This window comes from Aethalodelphis obliquidens, unplaced genomic scaffold (assembly GCF_003676395.1).
Source record: "Aethalodelphis obliquidens isolate GAN/ISIS:26980383/991018 unplaced genomic scaffold, ASM367639v1 scaffold28, whole genome shotgun sequence".
In the NCBI taxonomy this organism is placed as follows: Eukaryota; Metazoa; Chordata; class Mammalia; order Artiodactyla; family Delphinidae; genus Aethalodelphis; species Aethalodelphis obliquidens.
The window spans coordinates 7008546-7024636 of record NW_020837972.1 but is presented as its reverse complement, the minus strand read 5'-3'; the positions used below and the strand labels follow the sequence as shown (position 1 = coordinate 7024636).

The window sequence follows — 16091 nt, the reverse complement described above, 5'->3', positions numbered from 1 at the left end:
AGTCTCTGGGAGTGTCCCGCCCTGGGGAGAGAGCCACGGACCAATGGAAGATGGCGGCTGATGGGTGGTGCGGCCGGAGGTAGGTGGAGTCACCCCGGGGTCTGGACGGGAGCCTGGCAGGGTCAGTCCCCTACCAGATCCTTGGACCATGGCTGTGTGGGGCCTGGGAGGTCGCCTTGGCTTGCGCGGGTGCCTCGGCGCCCGCAAGCTATTGTGTCCCCGTTTCCAGAGCCGCGGCCCCCAGGGCGTGGAAGACGGGGACAGGTGAGTACCTGGCTGGGAGGGTAACTCAGGCACCTGCCCTGAGTTATGTTGTCGCCATGGTTACGTCAAACCGCTGGGAGGTCACCGCAGCAATCGCCAGGTGACGTCCTCTTTAGTCGTGACGTCACCGTGGCAACGTGGGCTCCGTGGAAGCCAGAGACCAAGGTTTCTTGGCGCAAGACAAGTCCAAACGAAGCCCAGCATCCATCAGGACAGGGCATATCCCATGTGAGCCAAGAGGGTCATCTTGCCTGGCCTCACAATCAGGAGGGGCCTCGATTCGGATATTAACCTCTCTCCAAAGCAGTTTATACTTTAAGGCACAGAGATACACCAATACGGTCTCAAGATGGCTATCATCATATACCTTGAAACTTGCACCCCGTTTCCGGACCTCAGAACCTGACTTAATAATGGATTAATCTATTTCACAGATCCAGTAATTTAACCTTTGAATAACCTTTTAATGTCACATTTTAATGTTGAAGTCTTTATTAAAGGTGTTGCTATTTGAAAATGCCAGTTTTCGAACCCTGTTTTGGCAATTCTCCATTTCGGAGTATACATGAAGCTTTACAGTATGGTAATGGCCCAGGGATTTTTCCCTCCAAGAGTCCCTGGCTTGGTAGAGCAGAGGTAACAGTTTTGGGGTGTCGATAGTCTTGGGCAAGAATCCCAGCCCTACCGTTTCTTCCCGTGGTGACCTAGGAGGAAGAGTCTCATCCCGTCAGCTACAGATTCCTCAAAAACAAAATGAACGGGCTTCCCTGGTGGCGCAGTGGTTGAAAGTACGCCTGCCGATGCAGGGAACGCGGGTTCGTGCCCCCGTCCGGGAAGATCCCATGCCGTGGAGAGGCTGGGCCCGTGAGCCATGGCCGCTGGGCCTGCACGTCTGGAGCCTGTGCTCCGCAATGGGAGAGGCCACAACAGTGAGAGGCCCGCATACCGCAAAAAAAAAAAAAAATGAACATCATAGGTAGTGCTTGGGAAGATTCCAGGGATAATTCAAGGAGATAATGCCTGTAATTCACTTAGCACAGTGCAGAGACTATGGAAAGTGATCGATAAATTCTTTCAGCCAATATTTATAGAGCGTCTGCATTGAGCAGTGCACTACATCAGCTATTCTGCAGATGCGGGTGTGGCAAGACATAGAACTTGCCCACAAAGGGCTTAAAACTAAGAGGAACGAAGGGGAAAGATTTCAAGAGATCCAAGCAGAAGGGGGTAAGTGCTGCCTCTGAGGATATGGGTAGCAAACTGTGACCCACTGAAGGACGTGCCCCAGTATATACGCCATCCTCACTCATCGTCTCTTTATGTTTATTTCTCCTTAGGCCACAGCCTTCCTCGAAGACACCCAAGCTCCCCAAGATCTACACCAAAACAGGAGACAAAGGTAGGGTGGGGACAGGTGAAAAATGCAAAGAAAGACATGGCAGATTCCATCTTAAAGTTCTTCCAAATTCTAGGACTTCCCTGGCAGTCCAGTGGTTAAGACTCCACGCTTCTACTGCAGGGGGCATGGGTTCGATCCTTGGTCAGGGAACTAAGATCCTGTATGCCACGCGGCACTAGAAATTGATGGAAAATTCTGGAATGAGAATTAAATAAATAATAGCTTTAAAATATATTTTTTAAAGTTCTTCCAAATTGTTTGCAGACGTTAAAAGTATGTGACAGATCTCAATAGGCGTCACCCAAATATGATGTGAAATGAAAGATGCCCAAGATATATTAAGTGATAAAAGCAAGCTGCAGAACAATCCAAATAGTTGGAATCCATTGGATAAAAGTGTGTGTGTATATTTATATGTGTGTTCAGGTGTGCATAGAACATTGTGAAAGGTTATACCTTGGACTGTTACCTGGGAGAGAGATTGAATTGTGGGAGAGGGGAATAAATAGACGGGCTTTCATTGTTTCCTGTACATACTTTTATTCTATTATTTATTTTGTAATGAGCATATATTGCTTTGATAATTTAAAAAAATGCCAGAACATGATGTACAGAAAAAAAAAGATGCAGAAGAACATATCAGTATGATACCATTTTCTAAAGTTTTAAACCACGCATGGACTTCCCTGGCGGTCCAGTGGTTAGAACTTGGCGCTTCCACTGCAGGGGGCGCGGGTCTGATCCCTGGTTGGGGAACTAAGATCCCGCATGCTGCGTGGCATGGCCCCCCCCACCAAAAAAAAAACCACGCAGATTACCAGTATTTATTGCTTTGGGGGTATATTTATGTAGTAAGAAGATAAAAACATTCATAGATGTACTTAATGCCATTGTACACTTAAAAATGGTTAAAATGGCCAATTTTACATTATGTTTATGTTATCACGATAAGAAAAGAAAAGATGCAAAGGGATGACAGTGTTGATGCCCTCCAGCCAAAGACTCCAGGGACGGAATTCCCTGGCAGTCCAGTTAGGACTCCACGCTCTCACTGCCAAGGACCTGGGTTCAGTCCCGGGTCGGGAAACTAATATCCCACAAGCCAAGCAGCGCAGCCAAAAATAAATAAATAAATAAATAAAGTATATCAGGGAAGAAGTGAGGACAGTGGTTACCCCTGGGGAGGGGGGCAGTGACTGAAAGCGGGGACACGGGGGCCTCTAGGGTGAGGCTCCTGTTTTATTCCTTGATCTAGATGCTGATCACAGAGGTCTGCTTCAGTTAGTAACAATTCATCAACTTGTACACTTATGATTCGAGCACTTTTCTGTGTATGTTATCCTTCAAGTAGAAAAATGCTTTAAAAGAGCATATCAGGAAACAAAACTCTTTAATTTGGGCAGCAAAACATTTTCACAGGGTTTTCCAGCACCTTCACCGGAGAAAGGAGACCGAAAGACGACCAGGTGTTTGAAGCCGTGGGAACTACAGATGAATTAAGTTCAGCCATTGGGTAAGGGGGACGGGATTGGCCTTGAGGTCGGGCTTGAGTTGGTTGTTAGAGGGCATGACTGATGTGCAGCTCTCCAGAGTGCCCGCCAGTCCCAGAGGCTGCCAGCCCTCGATAAACCTTCCTTGGCCTGTGGCTTCCGTCCCTCACCGCGTGATGCTGCCTCGCCCCTCCATCCCTGCTCCCTCACTCTGCTTGTATGTGTGTGCCATTGAGGTGCACGTGCAAAGTGACAGGTGAGTCGAGCACAGTACACAGGGCATCAGACATGATCCCTTTCGGGAGGCTTATTTTTTAAGCATATACACAGCCAGAGTTTAGAAGGTGGACTCAGGGAAGTAGTCAGGATTGGCCGGGCCATGCTGGTGTAACAAACAACCCCCACATTTCGTGGCTTAAACCACCAAAGGCGTATTTCATCGTCTCACTGCAAGCCCATCGTGGGTTGCGTATGTTTCTTCTCTGCCTGGCCTTCACTCTGGGACCCGGGCTGGTGGGACAGCCTCTGTCTAGAACAACACCAGTAATTGTGGCAGAGGGAAAAAAGCCCACAGTGATGCCCACGCTGGCTCTTAAAGCTTCCACGAAGTGACACGCCACCTCTGCTCACATTTCATTGGCCAGAGCCAGGGACGTGGACACATGTGACAGCAGCAGGGGTGGGAGGGGCCGCCAATATTTGAGAACAAAGTTCGGGCCACCATGCTCAGCAAGCCGTTGGCAGCATGAGCTGCAGTTATTATAAGTACTAGTTCACAAGTTCTGACTCGGCCTTGTGGGTGAAGATCATGGTAATCAGACAGACCTGGGTTCAAATTCTCTCCCACTGCTGACTGGCTGTGTGACTTCAGGCAAATCACCTGGCCTCTCTGAGCCTCAGTTTCCTATTCTGTCAAGTGATCCTAGTAATAGTATCCAATCTCATTGGGTTCTTGTGAGGATGTAATGAGAGAACTCCATGTTTCCCCCTTAGGACAGTACCTAGCACCAATCATAATGCTAGCTATTATTATCATCATAATTATTAAAACTTACCTGTTCATGGTGGCCATTTCTCAGTGATGGGCCTAAGTGAGGTTCTCAGGAAAGATAATGTAGCTAGTCTGCCAGCAGAGGAGAGAGGGCAGACCCCCTGGTGTGTGGGGGAAGGGTGTGGCGAGGGGGAAGTGCACACAAGATGAAGTGGGCAGAGGGGCAGGAAGGCGGGTTCTAGCATCGGCTGTTTAGAATTAGCAAATCAGCAGGCCATCATCCCTCAGGTGATGTGGTGCAGGGGCCTGGCCACAGCTCAGCTGTGGATTCTTCCGTCCTCAGATGTTGGCGGAGCATCTGCGTGTGCCAGGCTCTGCTGAGTGGGGAGCCTCAGCCCTGCCTTCATGGAGCCTGCGGTCTGCGGGTGCGGTGCAGCGGGCGGGGCGGAGCAGACAGACGCTGGAGGGGCAGCCACAAGTGGTGGGAGCGGGGATGGAGCGAGCATGGGGAGGGGCCTCCCACTGGCCTCTGTCGTGGGAACATCCTCGGTGAGCAGATATTCCCAAGCATCTCCAATGTGCCAGGCTTGAGGCATACGCCCCCGCCTCACCATCCAGAGGGGAAGACCAACGCGGGACAGCTTACATGTGTGCTTATTTAGTTCTGATTGTAAGATGGGCTAGAAGATGCACAGTAGTTCTTCTTTTGCCCTTTCAAAGCCATTCTCCTGTGCCTGTGAGGCTGGCCTGGAGATGGTCTCACCCCGATTCCCTTGTCCTCTGGCTTTAGAGTTGGTCCAACCAATGGGCAGCACCAGCAGGAGATCGGACGAGGGTGAGAGGGGTAGGGGTATGTGTGACCCTGCCCCCAGCCCTGTGCGGCTCTGGCAGTTGTGGGGCTCTCCACTGCTTTCTCCCAGCTGCCCAGCTCCTGGCGGTGGCCTCTGCCCAGAATGCAGCTCTCTTCAGGGTTGGTAGTGCCTTTGACCCTCCCTTGCCCCTTCAGGCTCTTGCTTTTGCTCATCTCTGCCATCCATCTGCAGTTCCCATAAGCCTTCCCACTCTATCAGTAGTCCCTTCGTGAAGCTTTTCTCCAGGAACCCTTCAAACACACCACTGTCTGGCCGGGACCCTGACTGGTACAGAAGAGGGTGCAGTGTTCTGAGGGAGGCCAGGGCCACAGTCCTGACCTGCATCGGGGGCACTTTGATTTTCCTGCCCCACCCAGCCTTACCAGCGAACTCCTCCTCAGCCTTCAGAGTCCCACTTCCAGCATTGCTTCCTCCAGGAAGCCCTCCCTGAACCCTAATCAAGGCCAAATATCCCAGGACTCTCACCCTTTCCTTCAGAGCACTGACCTCAGTTTGCAACTTCACTGTTAGTCGTGTGACATCTGATTCACATCTCCCTGTCCTGCCTAACGGGGCCTGTGTCACCTCTGTTCATACTGAATCACCTGGACCTGGCCAGAGTAGGCGCTGAAAGAGGAGTTGTTGGCTGGATGAGCGGCGAAAAACAAATACCCCCAACCACGTGGAAGGTTACGATGTTCCTCAATGTCAGCAAGAAAACAACGGCCTTCCTGTGACAGCTCGATTAGCCAAACGGCCAATCCCCTGGGATGTATCGCCTTCCAGCAAGACAGGGCCTGGCGATGTTATATTCGAGGCAAATTCTTCTTCCTTCTGCCTCACAGGTTTGCTATGGAATTAATTGCAGAAAAGGGCCACCCGTTTGTGGAAGAGCTTCAGAAAGTGAGTAACATTGTCTCACCCCGAGCTGGGATTTTCCAACCCCAAGGCCTGGTGGCCATAACTGGATTTGCCAACTGACCATCAGTTCCTTTCTGTGTCACCTGGGACTAGTCCACTTACCCTCTGTGAGCCTCAGTTTCTTCATCTGTAAGATGGGGACACACAGAGATGACCCTCCCTCACAGGGGAGTGGTGAGGTTTGGCCTCAGAGAGGGAAATGTGAAGGGCAGTGGTCTCAGCCCAGGCAGTTCTGCCCCTCAGGGGACACAGGGCAATGTCTGGAGATATTTTAAGTTGTCTGGGCAACTTAAATGTTTTAAGTTGTCACACTGGAGGTGGAGGTGCTACTGGGATCTAGTGCGTAGAGGCAGGGATGAGGCTAAACGTCCTACAACGCACAGGACGGTCCCCGTGACAGAGGATGACCTGGGCCAAAGTGTTAGTGGCCCTGAGGTTGAGAGACTTGAAAGGCCCAGCTGTGGTTAGCCCTCAGTGGGGGGGGATGGTAGGGTTCTTAGAATTACTGTTCTGTTCCTTAAGAGGCAGCGGGGGCTCTGGCCCACAGAGAGGACTTCAGAAATAGAGGCAGGGCCACCACCCCCAGAACATGGAGAATGTACCTGGGGTTTTAGTCTGCGTGCTGACCTGAGTCAGCTGCTCCCTGGAGGGTCAGCCCTCGGCCTGCTTCAGTCCTCCAGGCCAGGCTGGAGCCCACTGGGGCCCCTGGGAGCAGACACAGGGTAGTGAGGGGCTGCAGAAAGATGGGAGGCCTAAACTGCTGGAACATTCTATGAATGAGGCACCTCCTGTACGAGGGAGACTGGTCTTCAGCCTCAGAATGAGGAATTGCTGGCGTCCACAGTGGTCGTTTCTGTCTGCCGTGCTCACCTCTGAGCGGGGTTTGCAGAGGGAGGAGGGGGTCGGCGGCGTGATGAGCCCCTCCCTTGCTTTAGACCACGTCCTTTGGGTAACAGTTTCAACATCACCTCCTCCGGGGCCTTCCCTGGCCACCCCTGCCTCCAGCTGGTGCCTCTCCCAGGCTTCCGCAGCTCCTGTGCTTCTGCCTCTAAAGGCAAGCATCACCAGGAGTGTGGCCTGGGCGCCCCAAGGGTGCAGACTGTGACTTGTTCAGCTGGCTTCCCCGCCTGGCCCCCGGGAGCTGCTCCGGGCCTATGGCAGGCCAGGCAGCCTGTTCCCGGCTCTCCCTGCAGAAGCCCATGAGGTGGAGGCCAGCCCTCACGTTTTACAGAGGACAAAACTGAGGCTCAGCCCAAGGCCGCACAGCCAGGAATCAGCGGGGCTGGGATCGGATTCCCAGACTGGGGCCACCTCTCTCCAGCCCCCGGGGTAAACGCCGCAGGTGGCCGGCGCGGAGTAGTACTGTGACGCCCCTTTCCATCGGAAGCCACAGAGACGCCACGAGGTTAAGGAACTTACCCAGAGTCTGCTGCTCGGTGGCTCAACAGGTTCCAGTCCACTCCCGGGTGGGCACCGTCTACTCTCACCGACTGTGTCCTGCTCCCGGCACACTGCCACGGTGGCTGTCTCATCAGAGGGCACAGCCCTGTCCTGTATAGTTTAAAAAGCACTGTCAATTTGGGTCTCTCCGCCCAAGTGTTATAGGTTAGAAAACCAAGGCCGTCAGTTTAGAGAAAAGAAAAACCTCGAAGGGCCCGGCACATGGGAGAGGAGGGTCGGGGTGAGAAGACTCCTCCTGACTATCCCTGGGCGCTTGACACTCCCCGTCTGCGTCACCCAGGGCCCCTCCCAACAGGGCAGACGTGCTGTGCTGCAGGTTCAGACAGTTTGCTGATTAGCCTTTGTAAATGCCGGCTCCTTAGAGGTCTGACAGCTCCCGGCAGGCCCAGCCCTGCACGTGGACGCACGAGAGCCCCGCTTGGCCCGTGTAACAGGGTCTTCACCCACGCCTTCCATTCCTCCCCAGATCCAATGCTCCCTGCAGGACGTCGGCTCTGCACTGGCAACACCGCGCTCCTCAGCCAGGGAGGCTCACTTAAGTAATTCTCTCCCTGAACCCACTGTGTGTGCTCAGAGGGCCCTGGGGGGCCTGGGCCCGTGGGCGGGGGGAATGACTCTGTCCTGGGTGTCTCCTGGGACCCCTGTCAACCTGGCCTGTGCAGCCTGAGACAGAGGGTCCCTCTGAGCCAGGGGAATGGTTGGTGGGCACCCAGGTGGAAGGGATGGGGTGGGCTCCTTGTGATCCTGGGGCAGTGGCCTCACGGCCACTTCTCCTTGGCTCCACAGAACATGCCACGTTCGAGGCAGGGCCCATCCTGGAGCTGGAGCAGTGGATCGACAGATACTCCAGCCAGCTGCCCCCGCTCACGGCTTTCATCCTGCCTGTAGGTACTGGGCTGCCTCAACCTGGGGGTGGCTGCGGGCCAGTGTGTTGACCAAAACACACAGGCAGGGATTCAGCCTCCCCCCTTTTAATTTTTAACAGCGACAGAAGCTTTCCCCCAGCCCCCAAGTCCCCTCCAGACCGTCACGGCTCCCTCCCCAGTCCTGCCTGCTTTGGAGAGGGGTACCCAGTGGGTGTGCCCCGGCAGGGCCCCTGGAGACAGAACACTGCCTGTTATGGGCGGGGCCTGTGTGTCCCTCCGTCCATCCAGGCTCCCTGCCTGCAGTGGGCACCCTCCCCCCACCCTTCCAGCCAACACCCGCTTTCTCCTTTCAGTCCGGAGGCAAGAGCAGCTCTGCACTGCATTTCTGTCGGGCCGTGTGCCGCCGAGCTGAGAGACGGTACAGGGGTGCGGGGCCGAGGGAGCGGGGCCTGGGCAGAGAGACAGTGATCCTGACGGGGGTGGTGGGGTGGGCGCGGAACAGCACGTCGGGATCAGAGCTTGTGCAGAAGCAGGCAGCTCCAGGAAAGGGGAGGGGGAGGCCCAGCGGGTCTAGGCGATTATTTGTAATTATAATAACACTCACGTGGTATGAAATTCAGGTGCGTATTCAGTGAGGACTCCCTGTTCCTGGGGTTAATTTAAATGGTGGGGGTGGTCTCAGCTGAGCAGAAAGGATTGAAAAGCTCCACACCATGATAAGAGCTATGAGGGAGAGTACTTGGCACCAGAGTGACCCAGCCTGGGACTGGGCATGGGGGGTACTGGGGGCACAGTGGACAGAGTGCCCAGGGTGAGGGGACAGCAAGGGCAGAGGCGGCAGTCTGCATGGAACACACACAAAGGACGCCGAGTGTCTGGTCCAGAGTGAGGGGCGTGAGGCATGACGAGGCTACAGGCTGAGCTGAGGCCAGGCCGGGCAGGGCCTCATGTGCCCCGAGAGCTCTGCATTTATCCTGAGAGCCTTTATCCTGTGAGCCATTGATGGGTTTTAGGCCATGAGATGACATGCTGGCTGCTGGGTGGAGAAGGGCCCAGATCAGCCACCTGCTACCCCAATCCCCCAACTCAGTCAGGAGAGGAGGGACACCCCCCTGCCCCCCGCCAGAAGCTCCTGACTGCCTTTTCAAGGAAACTTTAAAAGAGTAATTGCGGGGCTTCCCTGGTGGCGCAGTGGTTGAGAGTCCGCCTGCCGATGCAGGGGACATGGGTTCGTGCCCCTGTCCAGGAAGATCCCACATGCCGCAGAGTGTCTGGGCCCGTGAGCCATGGCCGCTGAGCCTGCGCGTCCGGAGCCTGTGCTCCGCAACGGGAGAGGCCACAACAGTGAGAGGCCCGCGTACCGCAAAAAAATAAAAAATAAATTAAAAAAAAAAAGAGTAATTGCAACATCTCCATTTACACCACTCATAGGCCAGGCTGCCAGCCGGCTTTACAGAGAAATGGGAATAAAGCCCTGCTTTATATAACCGGCAGGACCGTGCTGGGCACTTTGTATCCATTATTTCATCGATTCCTTGTGGTAACCTTGGGAGAGAGGTGGTGGCAGCCCCCACTCTACTGGAGTCAGGATGCTGGGGCTCAGAGGTGACACCGTGGCCAGGGTCACCTGGGTGGTCCATGGCAGAGTCTGGATTGGAGCCCAGGTGTGTCTGCTCCATACCTGAGCTCCGTCCATAGCCCCATGTCATAAAGATTTCACTTTTCATGAAAGGCCCTTGGGGCCAAGTGGTTCCTAAAGTGATGCTGAGTCACAAAAGAGCTTCAGCTTCAAAAGGAAGAAAGTCATTTGTACAAAGCTGTCCACATCAGCAGTGCTCAGAGTAGCAAAAAATTGGAAACAACCCAAAGGCCCAACATCAGGGAATGGCCGAGGGGGGGGGGGGTCCTGAGGACACCAAACCCGTGCCCAGGTGACAAAGCCCCTGGGGCAGGAGACACAAACCTGGGGCCTCGGTTTGGGGCGAGCACCTCCCAGCAGGAGTTACGTAGCAGAGGCGACGTGCATGGAGGGGCTGCCAGCTCACTGGCACTCAGCAGACAGCACCATCTAGCGTGTCTGCACACAGACTGGTGAGGCTGCAGCGGGAGTGAAATGCTGACTCAGGACGCAGCTCCTGCCCCCAAGTGTGTTGAGCCCGTAACGTAGTGTGATGCTGTGTTTCCTCCCCTCCTAGCGTGGTGCCTCTTGTCCAGTCTGGTGAGACGGATGCAAACGTGGCCAAGTTCTTAAACAGGTACTCAGATGGGATCTGGAGGGTCTTTCTGAAAAGGTAGGCACTTCGTGGCTCCAGCCCTGGCTCCTGTGGCTCCAGCGTGGGCCAGGCCAGGGCTGAGAGCTGAGGGACCCCAGGAGCTGCCTGGGGTCCAGAAAGTGACCTCACAGCCAGGGTCTGGCCCCTTGATGTGGTCACTCCTCCCCCAGGACATGGCCTGGGCTTTGATGGTCCTGACCAGCTCCTTTCCTCCTGGGAGGGGAGTGGGCCTGAGGGGAGTGAGGACCGTTCTGTTCATGTCACAGTAGTGATCCTGGGGAGCCTTCCAGCCATGTAGGTTGTGTGGGCTGAGCCAGTTCGTTCTCTTAGCAAGGAAGGCATCACCGTGCAGATGAGGAACCAGCATATGACAGCTCTGCGGCGGGGGCGATCACCCAGAGCGGAGTCTCTTCCACTGCCCAGTCCCCCACCACACTCCCAGAGAGACAGCCAGGCATCAGGAGGAGGGGGGCATGGTTCCAGGAGGGGGCACGGGTCAGGGAAGGTTCCAGCAGGACCTGGCATGGAGCTGGCCGCGCGGTAGGGTTGGGGCAGGGAGAGAAGAGGAGGGTGGGGTCCGTGCGGCCCGGAAACAAGGGAGAGCACAGGGCAGCTTCGCAAGCTAACTGCCAGCCGCTGAGGGGCAGGCTCGCTGCTGCCTCTCCTGTTTCCCTCCCCACCCAGCCCTGCCCAGAGGCCCCATCACCGCCGGGTCAAAGAAAGAAGGGAGGGGGGCACTAGGGTCTAGCCCACTAGAACATTCCAGGCCAGTGCTTCTCAACCGGGATGTCTGGCAATGTCTGGAGACAAGTGGGTGGGGGCTGGGGTGCTGCCCAGTGTCCTACGATGCACACAACAGCTCCCTCTTCCTGCCACGAAGGATCACCCAGCCACAAGGAATGATCCCGAATGTCACTAGTGCCGAGCTTGAGAAGCCTGCTCTAGGCTCCCTCTACTCAAAGAGTAGACCAGCAGCACCAGAATCACCTGGGCACAGTTTAGACCTGCCAAATCCTGGGCCTGGCCCAGCCAGTCCTCCCGAATCAGAATCTGATCTGCATGTCACCAGGATCCCCAGTTGACTTGTGTGCACACCCCAGTTTGGGAGGCACCAGTCCTGTTCACTGGAAGGTGCAGAAACCAGGGAGTGGCGCAAAGTCACCAGCCCTGTGAGGTCAGACAGGGTAGTGGCCTCATCCTGCAGGAACCACCCCAGCCCTGGCGCCAGAGTCGGGCGCTGGGCTCTCAGGAAGCTGGCCTGGAGCGCCATCCATCAAGCCCAGGTGGGCTGAGCACCCGCTGTCGCACCCGATGCTCCTGGGGCACGTGACTGGTATTTCCTCCTAGAAGGCTAATATAGGGAGGACCCTGTTAGCATTGATCTCTCATTTCAGATCATTCCATTTGCCTTCTTTTGCCCCTCCAGACTCAGTGACTATCTCTTCACGTTAGCCAGATACACAGCCATGAAGGAGGGGAATCCAGAAAAAATATACAAGAAAAATGACTTGTCGGTCCATGCCTGAGGCGCTTGGAAATAATGGAAAAAGGGAGCTTTGCAGACTCCTCCACAGTGACAACGGGAAAGGAAGACTTTGCCCTCGTGTCCTGATTCCTGAAGATCTCACCCAGAGGGGCCAGAAGCTGGTCTTTTGTCCAGACTCCGCTTCCTCTCAGGGTCCCCCACTTCCTTCAGGAGCTGAGGCCGGTGGAGAATTCTAGCCCCCTCCCCTGGGCTCTCCTCAGCCTTCCAAAAAAGAATAAAAGTGGGAAAGGCTTGAGGGTGTGTGTGGGGTGTGTCTGTGTGGGTGTGTGTGTGAGAGAGAGAGAGAGAGAGAGAGAAAGAGACAGATGCCCTCCACTGGCAGCTCATTTGGAATGGTACCAGAGGCCCTTGGAAATGTAATTGTGATTTACCTGTGCCAAAGGGGCTTTAAAATGTCACATTTATAAAGAGTAAGGCAGACAGGATTTGGAGTTTAGTCACCTCTGAGCCACTCATCAAGGGGGAAGGATGGCTGCAGACTGACAGGCGAGGCCTCGGAAACACTTGGACTGAAGTGCATGTGTGGCGAGGGTGCAGCCCGGAGAATCTTCTCTAAAGGGGAGCCTTCCTCCATCAAGGGACGGACATCGCGGGGAGAGGAACACCACCACTTTAATGAGGGCATGTCCTGCCCGGGCAGGTGGCGTCCAGGGTCAGAGGTGAACTGCGTTCAGCTTCAGACTATAAGCTCTTATGTTTCCAGCGACACTGACGCAGACCAGACCTACTTCTCTGATGTTGCACTTGGCTGGTTTATGCCTCTGAGATCCGGGCCACAGCTGTATTTTATTTCAGTTGTCACTGCTGCTCCCTCCCGCTAGGAAGTGACCCTGCCAGTGCCAGCTGTGTCCTTGGGAAGGGGGATATTTATGAAGGGCGAGGAGGCAGCCCTGAGAACCTGAAGACTCCACGCCACTAATTGCAGGAAACAACTTGGGAAGGGCAGGCTCTCACTAACTGTCAGGGCGGAAACGCCCAGTGAACTCCATCCAGCCATCATTTATTAGCCTGAAGCTCGGAAGTCTGGTCCCTCCAGCCATCCTTGCCAGCAGTTAGGAAACATTAAAATGATGAGTTTTGTGCTAGCTTTGCTTTCGTTCTTAACCACCTTACCTGCTCATTTTGTTGGAGGAACATCATTATCTCGTCCCTTCTGGGTCCTTTCGTTCCTGGACTTGGGCAAAGTGGCTGAGGTGCAGGTGGCCGTGAGTGAAAGTGAAAACCCTCCAGGAAGTGGCCCCGGCCAGCAGTTGGCGCCAGGTCTGGTGCATGGTGGGCACTCGGCCTGTGTGAACAGAACTGAGAACATTACAGAACAGGCTAAAGGTGGTTCACTGTCGGGCAGGCACTCAGGCTGGACCGGGGAGGGTTATGTTCCAAGAGCCCACAGCAAATCCATCAAGTGACTAGGTCCTGCCCACACCTTAGCATCTTCCTGGAAGGAGCAGGACGTACATAATAAAAAGTCCCACATGCCCCACTGTAGTGAAACATCTGCAAAGGACAAGAGGAGTTCTTTGAGTAGATACAGCGTCCTCATGGGATGATCTCTGAAACAAGGCCTTTTCCTGTAGCCATATCCCCTCCCCAGCAGCCCTTGCTGGGAGGGGCTGTCGCAGGCCAGATGGTAACTCTGGGTTCCCAGGTCCCACACCCCCTGCATCATCCCTTCCACCAGCAAACATCCCCGAGAAACAAACACCCCTGAGAAACATGCAGGTGCAGGCATGTCCTGTGCCACTGACCTGGGAAGAACTGAGGCGGCCTGCTGGGGAAGGGCTCGCCCAGGGGACGGGTCAGTTTGAAACTTTCGCTCCTCTGCTGTACCTTACATAGCCATGTGGGAGCTGGAAGCAAAAGGAAAAATGTGTTCACTCCCGTACACTTAGCAAAACATCCTCCCCGGTCTCGAACCCAGTGGGAAAAGTTAATGAAAACTCTGTGATCAAAACACATGACTGTATATAAAGCCCGTCTGCAACCGCTGTCAACCCTTGTAAATGGTCGTCCGCATCACACAGCAACGCAGGTCGGGAGAGAAATGGCAGGCTGTTTTTACTTATAATGGTGATACCTTGTCGATCATAGATTTTGTTTTTGCATAAATTTGATTTTTTAAAATATCGCGGTGAGGGACTTTCCTGGTGGTCCAGTGGTTAAGACTTCACCTTCCAGTGCAGGGGGTGTGGGTTCGATCCCTGGTCAGGGAGCTAAGGTCCCAAATACCTTGCGGCCAAAAAAAACCAAAAACATAAAACAGAAGCAATATTGTAACAAATTCAATAAAGATTTTAAAAATGGTCCACATCAAAAAAAAATCTTAAAAAAAAATACTGCAGTGGAAAAAATTCTGTAAAAAATTGCATGAAAGTTATTTCTCTTGCTTCCTGGATTTGGGGGTGTTCCCATACATTTTGCACCCAAGAAAGTGCTCCACCTGCCTCTCCCTGGTCCAGGTCTGGCTCTCAGGATCGTATTTAGGGCCACAGTCAGAGGTGGTTGGATATTCCAGCGGCGAGAAGCCCACCAGCCAGCATTGTCGAAGGGCTTGACATGCCAGGCCCCAGGCCAGGGGCTCCACAAACATCATTGCATTGAAACCTCACAGCAACCCCGAGGGAGGCACTGTCTATGGCAGGAGGGGGGAAACAGACTTGCAAACCAGCTTGTGTCAGGGAGTCAGTGCCAAGATGTGGGCCAGGGACGCAGCCCTGTGACTCCCGGCCCAGTGCTCCTCCCCCCACTGCCACTTGACAGTCATTTTAATCACGCCCTGGGCCGCTGAGAACAATGTCAGGCACTAATAGATTCTGCTGTCTCATTTCTCAACCTACTTTCCCTTAACTGATACTTCATGGCTATTGTTAATGTGCATTTTTCACCGAGTAATTTTCATAACCCGAACTTGTAACGCATCCCAATGACAAACGTCCCCGGTACCAAATCCCCCATCAGCTGCAATGTCACCCTCATCTCCCCCCACCCCACCCTCACACCTTCCTCCGACAACCCCTACAGTTTTATGATCCCTCTGTCCCAGTTATCATTACTGAACCTTTAAGAATCCAGACACATTTCAAGTTTAATTGAATAAAATCCTTTGTGTAATAAATTCCACATGAATGCTACATAAATCAGTGCCTTGGGAGGATTTGTGGCTCACCCCTCCCTTCAGAACAGGCCCACTGGCGATACTGGACCCACGCTGGTCCCACCTTGCTTAGGGAGAGGACTGAGGCCCCCTTTGCAGCCCAGCCAGGGTGCAGTGTTCATTTGCCTTGACCTGTCACTTTTCTTCTCTGGAGTCCATCGTGGAAGACAATGCTTGGGCGCAAGCAGAGGCAGGAGATGAGCTGGTTGGGGACACCGGGATTTGGAAGGTTGGGGGACACCCAGGAACTTTGGGGGTGTCCCGGTGCTCTCCCACTCCACGGATTCACAAACTCCTGATGAAGGCTCTGTGCATCCTCTCCCACCGTAGTGAAACATCTGCAAAGGACAAGAGAAGTTCTTTGAGTAGATACAGCAGTCTGCGTACAACCCGTGGAAGCCCCGGGGAAGAACCTCTGCTCTCAGTTCTCAAGTGCAGCACCCACTTCAGGAGTGAGTCCGTGCACAGGGCTGCCTGCTCCAGCGGCCTCATTGCTGGCTCTGCGGAGCCCCAGGCTTGTGGTGCGAGAACAGTCAAACGCTCGGCATGGGCGTCAGCTTCAGGCAGACTTGGGTCCAAGACCAGCTCTGTTACTTCCTAGCATCACGACTCTGGGCAAGTCGTTCCGTCTTCCTTGGACTTGCTTCTTCAACTGTAAAATGGGAATGAAAATCATATCCCCCCCACAGGACCACTGGGAGAGTTTAACGAGGCAATGTTTAAAAGGCTTAGCATGCTCCCCCGTCTCATGTTAGCTATTATTGTTTTGACTATTATTATTTGAAATCAAGTTCCAGCTCTGTCACTTCCTAGCTGAGTCACCGTGAGGGCATCTGTAACCACTCTGAACCTCAATCTTCAGCTTTTATTTTTGGGGA

General features: G+C 54.1%; 1 protein-coding gene across 4 annotated transcripts; it reads left to right on the top strand.

Moving 5' to 3' along the window:
* Positions 1–109: 109 nt before the first annotated feature.
* On the top strand, positions 110–13147 carry MMAB (metabolism of cobalamin associated B). 4 transcript variants are annotated; one of them, XM_027124500.1, is made up of 9 exons: positions 110–264; positions 1608–1663; positions 3083–3176; positions 5841–5898; positions 7844–7916; positions 8164–8261; positions 8597–8661; positions 10439–10498; positions 10847–12032. In XM_027124500.1, the coding sequence occupies exons 1-9, from the start codon at positions 149–151 to the stop codon at positions 11058–11060; spliced, it is 834 nt and encodes a 277-aa protein (XP_026980301.1). In that variant the 5' UTR covers positions 110–148; the 3' UTR covers positions 11061–12032. The 4 variants fall into 4 exon arrangements, with proteins under 4 accessions (XP_026980301.1, XP_026980303.1, XP_026980305.1 ...); XM_027124502.1 differs by having other exon boundaries at positions 111–264; positions 11911–13147; XM_027124504.1 differs by having other exon boundaries at positions 112–264; positions 11969–13147.
* Positions 13148–16091: the final 2944 nt, after the last annotated feature.

What these genes read in the sequence shown, in the direction of transcription:
- MMAB (XM_027124500.1), top strand. Translation starts at nt 149, where the DNA reads ATGGCTGTGTGGGGCCTGGGAGGTCGCCTTGGCTTGCGCGGGTGCCTC. An exon ending in GAATTAAGTTCAGCCATTGG is followed by an intron (nt 3,177 to 5,840) that starts GTAAGGGGGACG and finishes TCTGCCTCACAG; the next exon opens with GTTTGCTATGGAATTAATTG. An exon ending in AGCCAGGGAGGCTCACTTAA is followed by an intron (nt 7,917 to 8,163) that starts GTAATTCTCTCC and finishes TTGGCTCCACAG; the next exon opens with AACATGCCACGTTCGAGGCA.